This window comes from Drosophila takahashii, chromosome 2R (assembly GCF_030179915.1).
Source record: "Drosophila takahashii strain IR98-3 E-12201 chromosome 2R, DtakHiC1v2, whole genome shotgun sequence".
NCBI lineage: Eukaryota > Metazoa > Arthropoda > Insecta > Diptera > Drosophilidae > Drosophila > Drosophila takahashii.
Window position 1 is genome coordinate 37723046 of NC_091679.1, and position 20697 is coordinate 37743742.

Below are 20697 nucleotides of genomic sequence, written 5' to 3' on the forward strand. Positions count from 1 at the left end.
AAGAGAAAACTCTTCTCCCTACCACATATTTAAAATGTTATTCTAGATAGTGGTAATTTTAGAATTTCACTAGGATTTAAGAGAATCACACCCTTCACAGGAAAAAGAGATACTTTTCAGATAGCTTTAGCTTCTAAGGAAAACGGTATTAACGGTATCTAATGGAAAGGATTGCGTTTCACGAATATAAATAGAACTACATATATAAATTACAAAAGTATGTGAAACCAGTTATATTTTTCTGACTGAGTCAAAATAAAAAAATAATAAAGGTGAATTTCTTGCTTCTAGTAGTATTAAAAAACCTACAAAAAACTTACAGCTTATTTTTGAAATGTCTATATAATTTAAAGCTCTTCTTATGTGAATTAAATAAGTTATTTTTTTCCCAGTGCACCCTCACAAACGCTCACATGATAGACAATATTCCAATGGCGTCAACGAAGCCAAGCAAATATGTGCGTTAGGATGTGCCAGTGTGTGTGTGTGTGTGTGTGCCAGCATCCGGCGTGTATTGGTTGTCAAAGTAACGGGAATCAATAGCTAGCGACAGGAGTGGGTGGTTTAGGGGTGGGGCAGGATGTCTTTATTAGGCAGCAAGGGCGACAAGAAAAACAAATTTGTATTACTTCATTATGGCGATGCTTTTGATTCGACTTTTTTGCCCACACATCTGCCACTCCACCCCCCGATTTCCGGTTTGCTTTGATTCCATAATTTGTTAAGGAATTTCCATAAATTGAATTTTTTCCCAAATTATATCACTAATGGAACGTGGAAGTTGAGCTGGAGCAATTAAAAATGAAATTCGGCTTCTTTGTATCAAAATATATAAATGTTTATTAGAATCCATACATGCATATATCCTATACGGATATACCTATATTCACGTTTAGTTATTCTCAATAATTATTATAATTATTGTATGAGTTTTGTTTGTTTGGTTTTGGCTTGCCTGCGTTTTTGTTTGTGGAGGGTACCAACTCGCTCAATTTAAGCCAATCAAATGGCAAACAGATTGCCTTACATGTTTGCATTGCAATATACAGTAGTTTCCCTTATTTGTTGAATATATTAATTAAATTTGCAGTTCGACCCTGGATGGCCTGTCGATTATTCACAAATTTGTTTGCACAATTATTTATTTGATTTAGAGAAATTCAAATTTTACTTACTCCCGTGTGGTTGTGTGTGTGATTGCGGTGTCTAAAAATATTCGCGAATAATAGGCAAATAATAAAACTAAAATCGTATCTTTGGCATTTTTTTATTCAAAATAAATTGATACCGTGTTGTTGTTATTGCTGTTTGCTCTATTACAAATTACAAAATGTAAATAATTCAGCGGCTGAGCTTATGCAAATACACAAATGAGTTAATTATACTTAGTTTAATAGGCAATTACGTAGCACTTGCGTGAACGTTTTTACACGACAAAATCAGCGTTCTCGTAAAGTAATTCAATATCCCATCATGCAATTATTGCTCTAACTTAGGGCCTGGACTTCCTATAGGTAGTATATACGTTCATATAAAATCAATGTTTACTCACTACGTATTAGTTCGATTTCAGGGAAGGGACGGTTGGTAGTGTAGTAAGTACTGCCCAACTAGCAGAGCTACAAACTAATGTATAGAATAATCCAAATGGGGAGCGTGTAAAAATCATTTAAAACTAGGTTCTACTTTAAGTAATCCATTTTCGTATAAATATTTGTGTGTGTGAGTTGTATTGTGTCTGGTGGATATGGTCTGTTGGTTTGTCTGTCTGTGGGAAGCACTTGTGGGCAATTAGGAATTTATTGGTATTTCAACGGCTGATACGCTTCGAGTTTCGTACCTAGATTATTGGCAGCTCTATTGTGGGTGTGATTGCTTCTTAAAATGTTAGGTAATCAAAGCTCCTCTCGACATGTCCTTCACCCGGCTCAATTGTAAAACTATTAAAATACGAAATTAAATTAGGAACCAATCGATTGCAAGTGCAAAGCCTGCTATTAGAGGTTCCCTAATCCTTTGATCGAAATAAGCAGCACAATGCCAGTTATAATCCTGGTCAATTTACAATAAACATGCAAACAATTCAGCTTAAGCAAATCAAGCTGAAAGTATTTAAAGCTGCCCAAAGTCCTGGCCAAGGACATGCCGTCCTTTCCTCTTAATTGGTACAAAGAGTTTTAAATGCTATGCTTAAAATGGGCTTGTGTATGTGTGTTTTTTTCAAGCTCTAATGCTTGCCTTCTAAACTCCTTTTGTGTCCTCGGGGATGTGTTTTTGTGTTCGCGTGGTTTACATATAAATTAGAGTACATACTAAATAAATAATATGCAGCATAGTTCATCGTTTTGTGTTAGTGATTCTCGTTAAGCTTAAGTGTGTGTGTGTATGTTTGCCAGTTGTTAGCACTTAAATCGTTCATTGATTGTTTCTCCGTTCTCGGCTAATACAAAATGTTATCCAAAAAACTCGATCGACTTGGCGAATACTTCTTGGTTGGGTTCGTTTCTACCCTCAATTCGAATACAATGTCCAAAGAAACCAATTTGCACTTGGATATATACAAAAGAGTTTGCTTAGTTGCATATAACTTGTGCCAAATCGGTTAAATATATATATATATATGTATATATCTATATAGATTGTGTGATTAATACGATGCGATTGTTATTATTGTTGCTGTTGCGTTGCTGCTGCTGCTGCTGCTCTTGACACTGATTTATGGCGACACATATGGCGGAGGTTTGCGGTAGGAGGGCGTTGCTGGCGACTTTCCCCGCACCTCCCGGCCACCCACGACCACCGATGGAGGTGGCACATAGTCATCCACATCGTTGTCACCTGAAGGAAGTTTAAGATAGGTATATATTTCTTGAAAAAAAGAGATATTTTTAGCCGCACCATTCATATTTGAGGTATTGTACGAAGGTGGCAGCAGCGGTGGCTTCTCGTCCTTCAGGATGACGGGACTCTTGTTGCCAATCTCGGGCTTCTCCTCGTACTCGTCCTGGAAGATGACGGGAATACCCTTGGCACGGAAGGATTTGCGCTCCTCTTCGTCGCCTAGAAAGTGGATAGAGAGTTCCATTATAATGGTGGTGACTAATTTCAAAAGACTCTCATCATACCTAGCTCCATTTTGCCGCTTCTATGACGACACCAGTGCAGGCAGCAGGCGATGATCGAGGCAATCACAATCATCACGATAATAATGACGATGGGCAGTACGAAGGTGATCATGTAATCCTCGCCGAAAGATGACTTGTGGGCCGGCTCCTCGGGGCGACTGGGTATGTAGTCCAGCTGGTTGGTGTCAATGTTCTCGGGATCTACAGAAAATAGGTAATATTAAGATAGGAATCTTTAAATTACTAGGAAATCCTTACGGTGACAACTGCTAAAGGGAACCACCGAAAAGTTGGTCATATTCAGCTCGGGACCCAAAGCCCGTTTGGCTGCCTCCCTCAAACTGTGATCGCTGTTCAGATAGATGCTCCTGATGGCGGCCACCTCCTTCTCCCTGCAGCTGTTGTGCTTCTTGTACAGCGTTGTATTGTAGAAGTTGACTATAGTGCCATCGGAGTCATGATGCGTGGTTATGGAGCGAATCTGGATCTGGCCAGTGGTGGCATCGCCATTCAGCTTCGCCACGCGCTCCACAAACTTTCGCTGCAGCTCGGCATTGAAACGCTCGTGCTTGATGGACAGGTAGGCCTTGAAGAAGAAGCCAAACTCTCGCTTGGGAGCGGGACTAACCACGACGACCAGGGCATCGTGGGCACTCAGGCCACCGCTGTCCTCGGCCACCAGCAGATACTCCTCGGAGCCAATGTCGCCGCTCTTCGGGATGCCGAAGAACTCCTCGTTCTTCGAGTCGAACTGCAGCCAGTGGCGTGGGCTCAGCTCCAGGTGATCCCGGGTCTTCAGGGTGAGCGTCAGCTGGTTGTCATTCGCATCGTAGAACGTATCCGCCGGCACTTTGTAGACTAGCAGCTGGCCCAAGCTGGCGTTCACTCGATCCACCTGGTTGCGCGGCATGGGCGGCACATTCTTGGCCATGTGCTGCGTCGGTTTCACCTGGGTCAGATCCTTCTGGCAGGAACCGATCAACTGTCCGGTTATGGACTTGATTCCCAACTGCGGCTGCACCAGGTCACTCAGTCGCTGGGCATCCAGCCGCAGCACAATATCATTCAATTCCTTCTCGGGACACTCACTAGTCGGCAGCGTCTCGTTGAAGTAGACAAAGGTTGCGCTGTGCGGATCGTGCGGCGTCTGCCGGATTTCGCGCACCACCACCGCCGAGTTGGAGGAGTCATCCAGGGTCCTGGCGACCGCATTGATCAGCCTCAGCTGCCAGTCGATGTTGTGGCCCAGCTTCTCGTTGATGCGCACAACCACACTGATCTCATGGTTGATGGTCCTCACAGCCCGATGCTGCTGCACGCTGATCTCCACTGTTTCGGTGACGCTGGAGTTGCCCGAATCCGTGGCAGACAAACGATACTGCCAACGGGAGACGGTGTCATCCAGGGGACTAGAATTTAGGATTTATAAGTCACAATCTTTATAGATTTATCATCATATTCTTACAGTCCATAGAGCTCCCTTTTGTCGGCGTTGAACTGCAGCCAGGAGTTGGCCTTCAACTCATGCCCATCCTTGTCGGTTAGCGCCAGGCGGAGATTGCCCTGATCCTCGGCATCGTAGAAGGTGTCGGGGAGAATGTGGAAGGTGAAGGCCTTGCCCGAGGTGACCGCCAGCTTCTGCAGTCGCGTCTTGATGATGGGCGGAGTGTTCTCCTCGGTCTGCGGCTCCACGTAGTCGGTGGAGACGAAGGTGCTGCTGCTACTCGACTCGGGAGTAGAGGCTGTGGTGGTGGCTAGAGAGGAAGTGGGCGTGGCAGGCGTCGACAGCTGGTAAAGGAGAATTTAATACTATTATTGCAGACTTGTTGCCAGGGGAATATGGCTTATTTTACCTCATTATTGGCAAGGCTATTGTTGCTGCTGCTGCTGATGGCATCGGGCTCTCCTTCCTGGGGAAAACAGGGGAAATCATTAACAATGAGATGGCTAATTGGCGACAGATGGCTGGCTAAGTGTCATGCTGCAAAGTCGTCGGCTAAGGAGGCAGGCAGAGTGAGTGTGTTAGAGTGTCGGTGTTAGTTTTAGTTAGTTAGTACAACCAATACGAATACGAATACCATAGTGAACATGCAATTACCAAAGGACCAAGGACCTCATGCAGGAGCTCTGGTTCGTTAATTGCCTGCCCTTACATGCTAAGTGCATTTGGCTGGAAGCAATTACCCCTAATTGGATTCGGGATAAACGGTGAGACAATTGGGGTTTATAATTGCAGAGAGAGAGAACCGGAGTTATATAGTAGGGGGATTTCAAGAGCGGGTAAAGTGGAGGTGCAAATCTATGGCTTAAGATCTAAATTGCGATTTTCAGTTTAAATTTCAATTGCGATTGCGAGATTTCACCTTAGAGCTAATAGTGCTGTGCGTTGTGGACTCTACATGAAATTCGCTTTCGCCTGCTGTTGTTGCAGTTGCAGTTGTTGCTGTTGCGGTTGCTGCTGTTGCAGTTGCAGTTGGTGTTGCAGCCTCAAAATCGTCGAAGGGCAGCAGGGTGCTCAGATCGAGCTCAGTATTCGGCTGCATTTGGTGTTTAATGGGTAACAAAAATGAGTAGGGTTTCTCAAGGGGTCAAAAAGTTGGGGAGTTCCTAAGCTACCCAAACCCTAACTGTCTATCATACTATTACAGTTACTCTTTTATCTTAAGTTACAAACATGTTATACAATTTTAGGATATATCCTCCACTACCTGCAGCTATAAAAAACTATGTACACTTATCTTTACAACTATTTGCTATCTAGTCAGCTAACATTTATGTTTAATACCAGCCAACTCCACTGAAATCTTTTATGGAGATGCCATAAATATCCAGTCATTTTGTGAAGTTCAGGATTCAGGATACGCTACATTTACACAGGACAAAGGCAATAAAACACAATATCATTGAAAAAGAGATACTATATGTAAGCTAAACTAACTCCTGACATAAAGCGCAAGAAATGGAGGTGGAAGAGAATGTTTTACATGTGACAACGAAAGGGACGCAAGGACATGAGGCACGCACACACAGATAACGGCGAGGCAAAAGGACACTCGTTCATATACAGACACACACAGAAGCGACATCATTACCTTTGGCGATTCAGAGAGTGTTGTTGTTGTTGTTGATGTTGTTGTTGCTGTTGATGTTGCTGTTGTAGTTGAGATTGTTGCTGTTGTGCTTGTTGAAAGTGATGATGATGACGATGATGTTGTTGTTGGCTGAGTGGCTTGTGATGGAGATGTGGATGAGGACGAAGGTGACGAGGATGAGGATGAAGTGCTGTCTTGCTCAGTGGGCATGTCGGTGGACAAGGAGGCGTTTGGGGGCGGATGAGGGGGCGGCACCGAAGACGAATCTTCTCCAGCTTCAATGGTTGAGACGGACGAAGACGACGACGACGACGACGAGGACACCGAAGAGGTGGCATCATAGGGTGAGAATGGCTTCTGTGTTTCGGGGGCGGACACCGCAGCGGTGGGCGTGGCCGAGGAGTCCACCTGATTTGCGCTCACCTCCGAATAACCGGGCTTTACCATTTCCGTGGCTCTCGTCGCAACTTCCTCCGGTAGAATCATTGGAACTACCAACTGCTGCAGCTCCACTTCCTCCTCATCTTCACCATCATTGTCAGGATCTCCCAGGACAGGCAGCTCCTTGATGTTCTTCGTATTCTCAATCGTCTTGCTGATCACGGACTCCAGCTTGGAGACACTCTCCTCGATCTCCTCCTCCACATTCGGAATCAGGGGAACCGCCGACGAGGTGATGGGAGAATCGGGCAAACCCTCCGACTTTTGGGTTAGTCACAGTGAATGATTCGAGTTGGTTGGTTGGTTAGTTTTCGAGGCGATTTCGAATTGGTTTTACAATATTTTACAATATTTTCGGTTGATAACATTAACACAATGAGATCGATATACACAGACAGAGTGAGAGAACGAGAGGAAGATAGCAAAAAGAGAAGAAAAAACGTAAACACCGTATGATGAATTATAGTTATTTTCAGTGTACATATGTGGGTGTATTTTTTTTTTCTGTGTGTGTTCAGATGCAGTTGTGTGGTGTGGTTTTGGTTTGCGGTTATTAACAAAGTGCAGTAAAAAAACAAACAGAACCAAAGGCTTCCGGAAATCAAAAGTAATTCCAACGCGATCCATACAGATCCATACACGTAATACATACAGATGTCAGCGTGTGTGGTTATGAACCGCAGGTATTCTCGTTTGAACGTATGTATCAGTATATCATGATAAAGAAAACACCCAGAGAAACCGAAACGAATATGGTGAAAGGGAGCCAAAATGGCTATAGCACTCACCGCTCCGTGATGATGTCGATGGGCATGGGTGGTCACCGGTGGAACTTCCGTGGGGGGCTCACTGCTTCAGTTCATGGAAAAAAAAATGCGAAAGAGTTCCGGAATTACCAATGTGTCACGTTCAGGTGAATTCTTAATACTCACGACACTTCCTCGTCGTCCTCTCCGTAGTCGTAGTCATCATCACCAGCTCCGGAACCCTCCGACTGACGTCGCTTGCGGTTTGATCTGGAGGTAAAGGAACGATTAGCTATCGGGTTTTACAACAAAGTAAAGTATTCTCGGAATTCTATATCTTATGGGTTCGATGATGTGTTCTTTATATATAAGCTTATTTATTTGCCCACCTTGATTTCAATTCCTTTCGCCAAATAAACCAAAGTCCAAAGTTCTCTTCCGTCAAAGCGCCAATTGTGCCATCCTTCATTTGGTGTGGAATCTGCTTGGCAATCGGCTCACCCATCACAAAGTAGCTTGAACCACAGCCGATCTGCCGAAGGATGGTAATTAATAAATATTTTATAAATTTATTAAGTTAAATACAATACTAACCATGAAACTGGCGCGTCCTAGTCGTCTATTAAGGGTCTCGATATTCTTGTTGCCCTTGCCTCCCTTTCGCATGGCCAACTTGTGCATGGATTTCAATTCCCGCTTGGCCACAGAATCCAAAGAAATAAATTCCTTTAAACAGCAAAATATTAGTATTTCCTTAAAAAAAACTCTTTTATTTGCCAACTCACCTTCGGTATGGCAAAGAACTTGGCCAATTTGGCTTGGACATGAGCTCGCTTTGTGGCAGTGAGCTCACTCCAGTCGTGTTTTTTTAATAAAAGCGATAGCACAATCTCGCTTTGAGTATTTTGGCAGCTCATCAACTCCGTGACATACGGATCCTGTTTGTAGGCGGGCACATCCTTTGGCTCAATTACAGGAACCTTGAAAAAATAAATGGGAGAGAGTTATTTATGTTTGTCTAGAGCCTTTATTTTTAAAGATTTTATAAAAGTGTAAATAAAATTTGGTTTCGATTATACAGCTCTCTCACTTCTCCTCTCTCCTTTTCTTATCTCTCTTAGTTTAAGTCAACTTATTTTCTCCCTCCACCAAGGCGGCGTCGGTGGTGTAATGGTCAGCATAGTTGCCTTCCAAGCAGTTGATCCGGGTTCGATTCCCGGCCGACGCACAAGTAAATTTTTTTTTTTTTTAATTTTTATTTTTAATTCTTTATTTGTAGATTTAGGGCCGGTTTCTCGAGTGCCGGCTAACATTTTTCGATCAGATAAAGTCCCTGCTAAGGCATTTTGGCTTTCTCGAGCACCAATGTGAGAGCTAACTTTGACAGGGACTCGGAGTCCCTGTTAGGCGTATTCGGCTCGATAGAATGACAGCTGATTTCCCAAAGCCAACTAAGAAATCACAGCTGACTTTTCCCTTGAAATAAACCCAAACAGCTAATGAAATAATCGAAGCACGCCATTTTTTGCGCTTCACAGCATAATTCTGTGCGTTAACAGCACTCTGTAATTGTTTCTCGTTCAGATAAATGAAAGCAGTCGAGAAAGCCGATTTGCTTTTACGAACAGTTTATCTGGTATTTAAGTTTTTCGAACAGATAGCTATCAGGGACTTTGACAGGGACTCGAGAAACCGGCCCTTAGCATTCCGATTTGTTGAGTTTTTAGCTGAGTAACGGGTATCTAATAGTCGAAATACTCGTCTAAAGCTTTCTGCCTTACTTGTACTGTATTTTTATCAAATTCATTCATACTATATTGCTTTAAGCTATAAGAAATCTTTTTTGGCTAGACGACAACTATTTATGTTCCTTATCGCGCTAGCAATCTTATCTTGCGATTGGCGACTTTGTAGTTCATCAATCAAAACAATCGAAATATCCAGTTTCGAGGGAGACCAATTTGATTTAAGCTGACCCACATGGAAAGGCACATTACTCACCTGAGAGTCGTTGACATTGAAGTCCCGCTCGGCGAGAACCAGAGCGACGATGGTCAGGAGAAGGAGGAGCAGGTTCCCACTGACCACCGATAAGCAACGCGGCAATCTCATGTTCGATTCCGTCCGCGATATGTGTCGTTATGGTATAAATATGAGTCCAAAGAATGCAGTTTCGATTTCAGTCCGACGTCCACAGAAATACAAAACGGCAGTCGTGGGTTTTTTTTTTTTTTGGTTTTCGGTTTCTGGTTCGGTTTTAGTTAGAGTTTCCCAGCTGGGATTTCGCTTTCGTTTGGAGAGAGAAGAGAAAGGGGATGTGGCGATGCGGCTTTTACATCATCTTCTTCGTTAGCAGCGCCTTCGTCGTCATCGCCTTCACCATCTGCAAGTGGAATTTATGGGAAAAATTATTAGACATATTTTATGGCGCAAGGTCTCTGGGAGGAGGGTGCTATCATATACATGGCCTATGCTAATTAATTGTCGGCTGGGTTCGGTGACCCAAAACCCAATTTGAGCTTCGAGCATTTGTGTTTATGTTGCTGCAACTTTTCCTCCACAGAGTAATTAACATAAACAACTGTTAAGTGTTGTTGTTTTTCCTGTATTTGAGGGGAAAATTAACGCTTGATTAACGTGATGCACATGATCTTTTTGGTAATTGGAGAGACACCGCCGACGAAAGCGATGGAAAATGGAAAGTGCGACGACTCGAAAGGGGCATTTAATTAAAGCCGTTTTTCAGATCCATTGATAAGTGAAAGAGGAAAAATGAAGGGGAGACAATTGTTATTTGATTGAGAATTATATAGCCTAATTTTGAATTTCTGAATTATTTATGGAATTATTATACAAGCTTCCCCTTCAATTATCCCCCATAGAACAATGCGTCTCTGTTCAGAAGTGAACATCGAATTCGAATCAGTATTCCCCTTTCATGTCGGTCCACTTCATGGAGTAATTCCCATAAATTTGTTAATCCCTCATTGAACATGCATCCCCATCTACGATTTCCATTTTCCCAAAGCTTCTCGGCTTATCGTCGGCTTCTATTTATAGCCCTTCGACCACTCCCCCGAAATAGCTCTTCGATAATCATTCAACGCAGGCATTATCGCCGTACAACCCCCAGCCCATCGTTTCTGCCCGGGTTAAATGAGGCGACCATGTGTCGGGGACAAAAATTGGAGCAACACATTGCACAATTGGCAGCATTCCGTCCGAAATGGGGTTAACGTTTGTGACTTGCAATAAAAGTGCAGCGGAAAATGGAGTGCATGGGAATGCCTTAATTGAGGCATTAAAAATGTGCGTTGCATCGGGGGATCGTCGCTGGAAATCGATATCAAAGGAATGGAATGCCTTCTTCACACACCGTCTACTACTGTCTACCGACTACAGAGTTATTGAATGCCCATAAGTAATGGAAAATATAATTGCTTATGCATGCGCAACTAAAATATCATTTGTTTTTCCATCGACTCGTATTTGTGTTGCCTGCTTTCTAGTTAAATTTAATTGAAGACCTCCGTCCGTGGAGACCCAGCTGGAATAGCAAATGAGAAATGGGAAAAGGAGGAGCTGGAGGAGGAGGAGCCCAAGTGTCAGGCGGCAATATGCCACCGATACAGACGGTTCTTCTCCCTGCAAACACATATATGCGACATCGTATATGAACTTAAAATGCAGCCAAGCATGCCGGGGCCATCAGTCGTTCGTTATACCCCGTGAACACCCCGTACCCCTTACCCCTTACCCCCTACTCCGAATATCCCCTACTTTTTCCACTGCTCTTTGGCATGAATGAGAATGAGGCTTTGCTGGGTATGCAAATGAATTAGCATTGCGCCAAATGCAAAAACCAAAGAACCAGAGGCGTAGTGGGTGCCGGAGAAATGAGAGATCATAACTTAGCAGGCAGTACAGCATGGTGTATGGTATAGTATGAAAAACAAGTTTCTCTCTTGTTTCACTTTGCTGAATGCATCGGCTCAGATAAGAGTTGGGATCCACTGAAATAGCCAGTGGTTCACTGGTGGGGTTGAGGGTCGGGTCAGCACATAAATCGAGCCGACACAAAGGCCAACTAATAAAGGTACAAGAACAATATAGAAAAGAGCCATAATGATGACGAGGTTGAAGCTGTGGTGGATAATAATGCACTGGGGCAAAAAGCGTGTCTGATGCAATCTCAACATCCGTTTTAAAATTAAAAAATCGGAAGAAAAAAACTAAACGTTATCAATGCTCAGGCTTTGATTAAGACATAAATAAAATTGTTTGTTTTAACCTTGAAGTGTCTTTCATAAAAACTGAAAGTTTATTTACGATGCAAGCAATAGTCAATAAAAAGAATCTATTACTAATAATACAAAAGCAAAGTTGAGAATGATATTAATTTAATGTTTAAAATATCGACACTAGACTTGGTGTTAGTTTAAATAACATAACATGTTGCCATGACTTTTAAATGAAACCAATACAAAGTCGAAATTAAAGCAAGTGTCATAAGGCCATCAGCTTCATGAATTAAAGAATATGAGTCACTTAAAATGTGTTATTTTCGGATTCGTTAAAATAATTTTATAAGAATACAAAATTTTAGCCTTAAGATCGTTCCATATTATAAAACCTAATTTCTAAAACTGGTTTATTACTCTTCGTAACCCTTTTTCCCAGTGTAAAGCCACCGCCCACGCATCGAAGGCTTTCAAGTGGGCAGACTTTTATATATCGCCGTCATTGTTGTGGCATTAATGTGATTAGAGAAGAGGCCTACATTTAGAGCCGGCACTTTGCGATGCCCTCTCCTATCGCCGTATTTCTACCACTCGTTTCCGCTCTGCTCTTCCCGCGGGCAATTAATTATCTCAGTTCTGAGAGGTTGCCCCCAGCTCGGTTCAGTTCAATTAGCCTTGGTTAACACACACACGCTCGTGTTTACACACACACACTAGGTGGCATCCACTGCTGCATCATCTTCTTCTTCTTCTTCGTTTAACTACGTGACACAAAAGATGTTGATTCTGCAGCGGCGGCAACTGCAACAAAGAAATTCTTTCTTTCATCACAGAATGCAGCGACCGCATAAACAAATTTATTTCCATTTTCACTGCACCCAGACGCATTACTCACTGAAGCCCAAGCTCTGCGTAATTATTTGGTGACCCAAAACTTTTTAGGGTTTTTTATTTGGCACTGAAGCCATACCAGAACTTTAACATATGCAGATGTTAAATTTTGTATTCCTTAACTTTAGTTTTGGAGTACTCATAACTAACTCTGCTCTTATGTGAAATTATTTGGTGACCCAAACTTTTAAGGGTTTTCTTTTGCCCCTGAAGCCAAATTGCAGATGTTTCATTCTGTTATCCTTAACTTTAGTATTTCGAGTACTTATAACTTCGGCTTAGGACACGGTTCTTTTAATGATAAGTTTTTCCTTATCTAAAAGTAGTGCTAAAAAGTGCCTCTGAATAAAATAATATACAATAATTTTATCTTTTGTCTATTAACCATTCGAATACATTGTAGTATAAAGTTTATTTTATCTTTCTGTATAAAGAAATATTTATAATAGTTACTATCAAAGCTATTTTACATATATTTCCGCCGCATTGAACATTCAAGTGATAAGATTCTTTGAATCAAGTCATATATTGAACTTTGCTGACTCATAACAAAAACCGGCTTTTTTGATTCTTACAACCCATACAGTTTTTATGTTCATATATGGAACAATAAGAGTATTTCATCTTCAATTAGCTTTCAATGTTGTCTTCTGTGTGTTTTCTTCTTTCATGTATTAATTCGGTTGGATTTCTTGTGAAATAATAAACCACAATTGTTCCATCTGTGTGGCTTTCCTTGCTTTCTTTCTTTCCTTTGCCAGCAGTTCAAGGCACCCCTTCGGTCCGCCCAAAAAGGGGAACCCCCTTCGGGGCAGCTTTAATTAATTTGATTCGCCGCACTGGGCGCACAATTCCGACGATGAAAAGCGATGATGAAGTCTTGTGGGATGGGGATGCCATGGAGATGGAGATGGTAGTGGCCAGCATTGGACTAATGGATTGTTTGCCGCTTGTATTTTGTTTACGATGCTGCCCGATTGAAAAATTCAAAATTGTTATACACACAATATACACACACGAGTACGAATTTTCAGTATGTACACATGTTCGCCGGCGTTTGACCCACAATCTTGTCGTTGGAAATAGTCTTATTGAAATATGCTTTGTTGCACGCATAGTCAGTGAACTGGAAACTGAAAATTCGGTTTGTGGTTGGGGTAGCACAAAAAACCGAACTCTATACAGTGGAAAGCAGGCCGTGCAATTACCAAAAATAGCCCAAAGTCTCTCGACTCTCCTCAATCATCGCCACGCATTGGCTCCGAGTTTTTGGGTCCGGCCCAATGGAATCCAATGCAATGGGATATCTGGGCTGGTCACGAAAGGCGTGTCGCATTCTGGTTTCCAGAAAAACAACAAAAATCCAACACTCAAAACGAACAGTAAGGAAAATACATTTTATAATGACTTCAGCAAAAAGTTTTGAGTCCAAACGAGGGAAATCCAAATGAAAAGCAAAACGATCCATCAAATTAAAACTGTTCCATACATTGTTTATTGTTTCCTTCTTTTTATGGATAAACGAAACTATTCAAAGCTGTAAGACTTTTTCTTTATAATTTTATTAATCATTGTTATTTATATGCATTTTATTTATTATTATTAACTTCTTTATTATTTAATATATACTTCAAAATTTGCTTGAAATTAGATCAGACTTAATTTTTAGATTCTTAAACATCTCGTGAGCCTCCCGAATTCTAAAAATCAATTATCGTAAAGGGGGACGCCAGATAAAAACGAAACGATCTCTTTAAAAAACATTTTCCGAAAAGTTGTTTGTTGTTTCTTTGAATTCATTGATAAACCAAACCAGCTGGAACTTGAAAATCATTTAATTTAAAGCAATTTGAAGGGAATTTTGTAGCTCATAAGCTTAGAAGCTGTTGGGAAATGATTAAATGAATAGACTTTATAGCGTTATCTACGCATATTCTTCCATTTGTTTATCTTTATATTATGACTCAATTTTTCCAAAATCTGAAAACCTCTACTGATCTTTTAGCGCATAACTATACCTAGAATCTCCACAGTTCTGAAAACCCATCTATCCGATTTCCCAACTACATATCTCAAAATGCCCTGTGATGTCATGCGTCGTAGATCTTATGACTTAATTCTCCAGTCTTCTTTATGCGTTTCTTCTGTGTACACAACAGCAGACTGAAGAATGAGCTAGAAGTGCGACACATGGTGAGCATTAGCATGGCTTTCGTTTCTCAGATAGGGCTACTGTCCCCAAGGCGAATGATATGATAACAGACGGCTGATATGCATATCCGATAAGTGGGACCGACTTTCGGTATGAGCCGAAAAACGAGAAAATCATTAAGGTGGCCGGGGCAACTGATGAGGTGTAACCCAATTTCCGGCGCATTGCCCAAGAGCCCAATGATCCGTGGAAAGCGGGCCCAAAAAAGGTGTTAAGCCGATTCGAAATCCCAGCTACGTGATGCACTGGGGGGCAGTAAAAAAAAGCACAGAGAAAATTAAAAGGGGGTTGCCATAGTTGCAGTGGCAGCCGTTGACACAGATGCGCCCATATATATCGGTAATTCATAGAGTTTAATTGAGTGTAATTAGGCTATGACGATGATGAAGACCAATTTGGTGATATGCATAATTGAAGTGGGTTGTGTGTAGTTTGTGGACTGCAGCGGGCGAATAACCGATTGCAATCCGATTTCCAATTAAGACAAACAAACCATGACAAAATGTCGGCTAAATTGGATAACAACTAAATGCGAAACAAAGTTGGAGTAATTGTGGTCTAATGTAATTTGATTAGAAATCACGCGGCAATTATCGCTTGAGCGAAACTGGAGAAGTTCCCAGAAGTCAGGGCCCAAAGAATCGGAGGTGGAGAATTTCCAAGGGAGCACCTTGAGGTTCGGGGCATTGCTCCACTCCCCAGTACTTTGCACCACACTGGGGAAAAACTAATAAACCCATTTACTTGCTTTATTATGAATGGAAAAATTATTCCTAATTTCAGAATTTCTATTGATGATTCAAAGACGAAAACTTTTTATTCTTATCACAGGAAATGGGAGGTCAAAAGTAGATTATACATAGCAACAGAAAGACTCTTAACTATTCGCTTTCAAGAACACGAAAAGTCCAAAATTACTTATCTGAATTTTTATTTGCTCTGAATTTCTTTTATAAGTGTCATAATTGTATTAATCTTAAAGAATAAGAAAATTCATTTTTAAATGGAGTTAAACTACAATATTTGGTAATAATTTAGACGGAGAACTGCGCAATCTATATTTCTTATGTCATAAAAAATTTAAAAATCAATTTTACAATTTGTAACTTAGATATATTTTCAGTGTATCGTGTTGTGGAGTCACAGCGAAAATATTTTTTGCGTGGGGCCAATGTCTGGTACTAATACTTGATACTTGGGGACTTGAGGTCTTTGAGGCAGGGCGCCTGAAGAGTGGGCGGGGGAAGCAGGAGGGCTGGGCAGACGCCATTTTGGCCAAATGGCGGCGGCGTTGGAGTTGCAGCCTTTGTTGTTGTTGTTGTTGCTTTTTCCCAACAGGAAAGCCATGTGCGGAGTTGGCGATCAAATGCTCCAAGATCTCTTGCATGCATAATGATGCCGTCTGTTGTATTTCTGCCTGCTGTCGCCGATGTTTCGTTAAATTGTGTGTGTGCTTACAGTAAGAACAACAACAACAATAATAAAAAAACAAGAGAGAACGCTATAGTCGGGTTGTTGTCCCGACTATCTAATACCCGTCACTCAGCTAAAGGGAGTGCGAGGGAGATAGATATATAATTTTTGATTGCGTATAACTTTTTAATGAATGGTCCGATTTGAAAAATGTCTTCTACATTTCGATAGGAATAAATATACACAACAAAATTGCATTTATACTTCTCGGAAATCTTTAAAGATGTGGGCGCAGGACCCATTTTAAAATCGTTAGTGGGCGATTGTGGGCGTTAGAGAGGGCGTGGCGCTCGGCTAAAATAAACTTGCGCTGCGTAGGAAGCCAAAGAATATGTGTGGGAAATCTCAACCTTCTAGCTTTTGTAGTTTCTGAGATCCCAGCGTTCATACAGACGGACAGACGGACAGACGGACAGACGGACAGACAGACAGACGGACAGACGGACATGGCTAGATCGACTCGGCTAGTGACCCTGATCAAGAATATATATACTTTATGGGGTCGGAAACGCTTCCTTCTAGCTGTTACATACTTTTGCACGAATCTAGTATACCCTTTTACTCTACGAGTAACGGGTATAACAACAACGTAAGCAAATGCTAAAAACAAACATAAAAACAACGCAATGCCGTAAAGTTCAAACCAGCAACACACACACTGTGGCACTTAGTTACTCTCACATACAAAGGCGTTGATGAAGACGACAGCAGATACAAAAGCAACAACAAAAACAACAACAGCGATCCAGTGCCGGCTGGTTGGAGAATTGGACAGCTGCCTCCATGATAGATACGATACTCGTATTCCCGCTGGCCTGGCCCAAGTATTTTTGTACTTTAACGGGCCATCGAGAAGCAAAGCAAAGCAAAAAAGAACATCTATAGGGAGACAAACAACGAAGTTTCTATACCCTGGACTTGTAGAAAACGCGTATACTTAATATTTTTAATATACTAAAACTACTATTTAAGATGAAAGTCCCTTTGCGAACCAAGCTGATTAATACATGTTTAAATTTTTTTAAATACGATCTTGATTTTGGAAACCCCATTCATCTATACAAAGTAAGATGGTTAAAACAACGATACATTTTTCTATATTCTGTATTGTCTAGAATTTAGACTCTAGATGTTATCGAAAGGGTCTTGGAAAAAAAATAAAAGAGAAGGAAAGTCTCCTTGACTGGAAACCGAAAGACTGGCCAACTTTCAGATGCTTCACACAAACAGACATTCTTATAATTAGTGGAAAAAGCGGGCGAGAAAGGGTCTGCACTTGACACGCAACCCGGGAAATGAACGCTCACTCCCACACAAGCGCCCAGAGGACCGTAAGACCCCCTCCCCCCACCAAAAACGACCGCCCTCATCGTTAGGACGGCAACAAATTGACGCAATCTGATTAAAAACGCATCAAAATAAAGCTAACTGGTGGCCAAGGGAAATGGGGTAAGGAACAACAACCTATGCTAAATGCTCGTAAAAGTAATTTTGTTGGCCCACACACACACACACACGCGAACCGCCACTCTCAAACATTCACTCACTCACACAGAGACACACAATTTAGGGGTGCTGGCGGAAGTGAAAAGGAAACATCTAGTCCTCTTAGAACAGCCGTCGTCCCCTTTTTGCGTACGAAGCATCCGCCAAAGAGTGCCAAAAACTGAGTGGTAATGCCGGGGATTTTCTACAGTGAACACTCGCTAGTAGACAAAGTTCAGTAGGACAGAAAAAACAGCTGTCAAAAAAAATTTGTAGAAATGTATACATAGTTTTATGAATTAATATTTATTTATTAAATGCTTTTTTTTATAAATGTACAAGAAGCACTTCTTTATTGCTGACCTATTTATTTTTAAGAGCTATTTTGGACATCACTTTTTAATATTCTGCTTTGAATTTGTAGGTTAGTCAAAGGACAATGCCAAATGATACAACCAAAAAAAAATCTAGATCGAGCTTACATTATTTAAGATCAATTTTAATTTGATATGCGTACAGGTAAATTTGAACTGGTCGAAAAGAGTATTTCATGTAAAAATTATATGGGTTTTGCATGATTTAAATTTTTTATCTCCATATTGATTTTACGGGAACATCCTTTTTTGTGTGTACAAAGTAGAAAACAAAATAAAAATAATTGCGTTTTCTAAATGCTTATTAAACGTCTATCAAAGGTGGAGTTTTTTGTATCAATCGTAGTTTTCTTCCGGTAAGAATATAAAACCGCATTCGGTGATCCCATTTCCAGGTTCCACTGTCCTGGAATATTGGTGCCGTGCATGACCGAAAATCACAGTGCGGGCGGAAACTGAGTGCCGTCATCAAAATACGCACACACACTGATGGAAGCACACGGGGCAAAGGAAAGAGAAAGATAGAAAGGGGCAGACAGATGAAGTCAGAACCGGGAGGGAGAAAAAGAGGATGAGGAGGAGAGGGCACAGTGACAGCTGCCCCATTCGCGTCCGGAAAAAGTGGCCGCTAAAATCATTTGTTAAGTGCGGTGGCCATGACAACTGGCCCAAAAGTCGGGAGTCGGGAGTCCTGGTCAGATTTTCAATTTTTCCATCTCTCTCCGAAGAGAAGCACACACATATGCGAGTATTTCCATCATCATCAACACCAGCAAACAAAACAAGAACAACAACCGTGTGCAGCCCCCCTTTTCTACACTGTACAAAAAATCATAGGGTTGATATAAAATCTAAATTCGATGATTAAATGGAGTTTTAACTTTTGGTTAATGAAAATGGTCTAAAGGTCCAAAAGGAAAAGCATCTGTTTTTGGTAGCAAAAGACTGGGCTAAATTCCCACCCCTATTTAAATAACTGTTATATTTTTTCAGCTAAATAAATATGTACACAAGTATAAATTTTAAATTCAAATATCAAATTGAAATGTTCTCGTTTTAACATTTTGTACTTATTTATTTTCTAACCGAACTTCAGATCCTATCATATCCCATCAGTTTTTCTTTCTGTGCAACCATTCCGCTTCCGTGTTTCGAAATTCAATTTATGTATACTTTATGGTGCCGCAGCCGGCTCCCCAAGCTCCATTTCGCCCCCCAGTTTTGCCCAGTGAGGCGGAGAAAATTGTAAGTTCAGGAAAATCGATTTTCTTTTTGTATTTGTTGCCGTTTTTTTCGGCTGGCGGTAGACAGGGCTAATTGGTGTTCTTTTTCTCTGCTCCGAATTGCATGTTGCAGTTGCAGTTTCACTCACCTCAGTTACGCTATTTCTGATGCTCCGGATTCGGGGGATTCGGAATGGGATTCTCCTGCCCCACTTCCCTTCCTTTTGGCCAAGGAAATTGCGTCCAGAGAGCGACACTCACACGCACACACTCACGCACAGGCACACACAACTGCAGCAATGTTTCTCTTCAATTGCAGGGCTCTTTATTCTATTTTCACACCTTCACTCGCGATTCTCACGCACTTTTTTCAGTGAGCTTTTCCTTTGAGATACAAATGCGTGGAGTATTTGTGCTTCACATGCTGCCTGTTTTTCGAACTGCTTTTCACTTTTTTTGCAGTTGAATGGGGAGCAGAAAACAAACGCAGCACCGAGTTTTGGTTGGTTGGACAGTGTGACCGCGACTGTGCACTCGAAATAATCCGCAGCGGAAAATATACCGAAACGTATCTTTCGGATTCACTCGCAACAGCTGCGCTGCAACAACAATCGTAGATAGCTAGAGATGGTAGTTCGATATCTAACGATTTAACATACGGTTTTTTATTTTAATAAATCTAAATCCATTTTACTTTAAAGTTTTCGAGAAGCCTAACTGCTATAAAAGTTATGTGTTTGATATAAAGGTATTGGATTTTTACTGGTATGAATATATTTTTTTTAGAAAACAACGTAAACTTTTTTATTTTTTTATGGAAGATGTTTATTTGGAAGTTAATTCAGCGAAGTTCATTTAACAACTGAAGCTTAATGTCTTCCGCACAATGCGCACATGCTAGGAGGAGCAGGAGTTCCCAAAATTATATCCAGAAAGCGTTTTGGGAATGTGTTCTCAGTCTCCTTTAACTCGCCGTTTGTATAACCCATGCATAAAGGGATAACAAGGAGCACGAAGAATAAACTACAAAATTTTAACAAAAAAATACAATCTTGAGATTCATGTTTTGTAATTTAACTTACGCAGCCAGTAGTAGAAACTTCATTTTCCCTTTTGGATTGCTCTAATGCAGAAGCCAAACTAGTAATATTACTGCGGAAGGTGTCGTTTATATAGCGACGAAAAGCTAAAATGTCATTCTAAAACAAACAATACATACGAAATTCAAATTTTAAGTAGTAAATCTTTGCATACATATTTAAAATGTCAGATTTCTCTGTGTACTGATAAGTTTTTTTGATTGAATTTTTTTTGTACACATTTGTATAAGTATTATTTATTTTATAGATGGTATAAGGGTTATCAAAATCGTTTTTTAAAACAAATTCCATAAT

The 20697-nt window shown here is 41.1% G+C and overlaps 1 protein-coding gene and 1 non-coding gene across 6 annotated transcripts; one reads left to right on the plus strand and one right to left on the minus strand.

Moving 5' to 3' along the window:
* Positions 1-1251: 1251 nt before the first annotated feature.
* Dg (Dystroglycan) lies at positions 1252-19850 on the minus strand. Of its 5 annotated transcripts, none has more exons than XM_070212233.1 (15): positions 19453-19850; positions 9406-9787; positions 8190-8384; positions 7999-8130; positions 7794-7936; positions 7591-7674; positions 7447-7507; positions 6218-6919; positions 5489-5662; positions 4979-5035; positions 4591-4913; positions 3384-4534; positions 3126-3326; positions 2899-3060; positions 1252-2838 (listed from the first exon to the last, which is right to left on the minus strand). In XM_070212233.1, the coding sequence occupies exons 2-15, from the start codon at positions 9514-9516 to the stop codon at positions 2717-2719; spliced, it is 3618 nt and encodes a 1205-aa protein (XP_070068334.1). In that variant the 5' UTR covers positions 9517-9787; positions 19453-19850; the 3' UTR covers positions 1252-2716. The 5 variants fall into 5 exon arrangements, with proteins under 5 accessions (XP_070068334.1, XP_070068333.1, XP_070068335.1 ...); XM_070212232.1 differs by having other exon boundaries at positions 7447-7510; XM_070212234.1 differs by lacking the exon at positions 5489-5662 and having other exon boundaries at positions 7447-7510; positions 19453-19849.
* On the plus strand, positions 8561-8632 carry TRNAG-UCC (transfer RNA glycine (anticodon UCC)). The gene has a single exon. It is a non-coding gene; the product is annotated as a tRNA-Gly (tRNA).
* Positions 19851-20697: the final 847 nt, after the last annotated feature.

Bases quoted from the DNA above. Each gene is read 5' to 3' on its own strand.
- Dg (XM_070212232.1), bottom strand. From the start codon at position 9,516: ATGAGATTGCCGCGTTGCTTATCGGTGGTCAGTGGGAACCTGCTCCTC. The intron at 7,675-7,793 runs GTGGGCAAATAA...CTTTACCTCCAG, and splicing joins CGAAAGGAATTGAAATCAAG to ATCAAACCGCAAGCGACGTC. The intron at 7,511-7,590 runs GTGAGTATTAAG...CATGAACTGAAG, and splicing joins GAGGACGACGAGGAAGTGTC to CAGTGAGCCCCCCACGGAAG.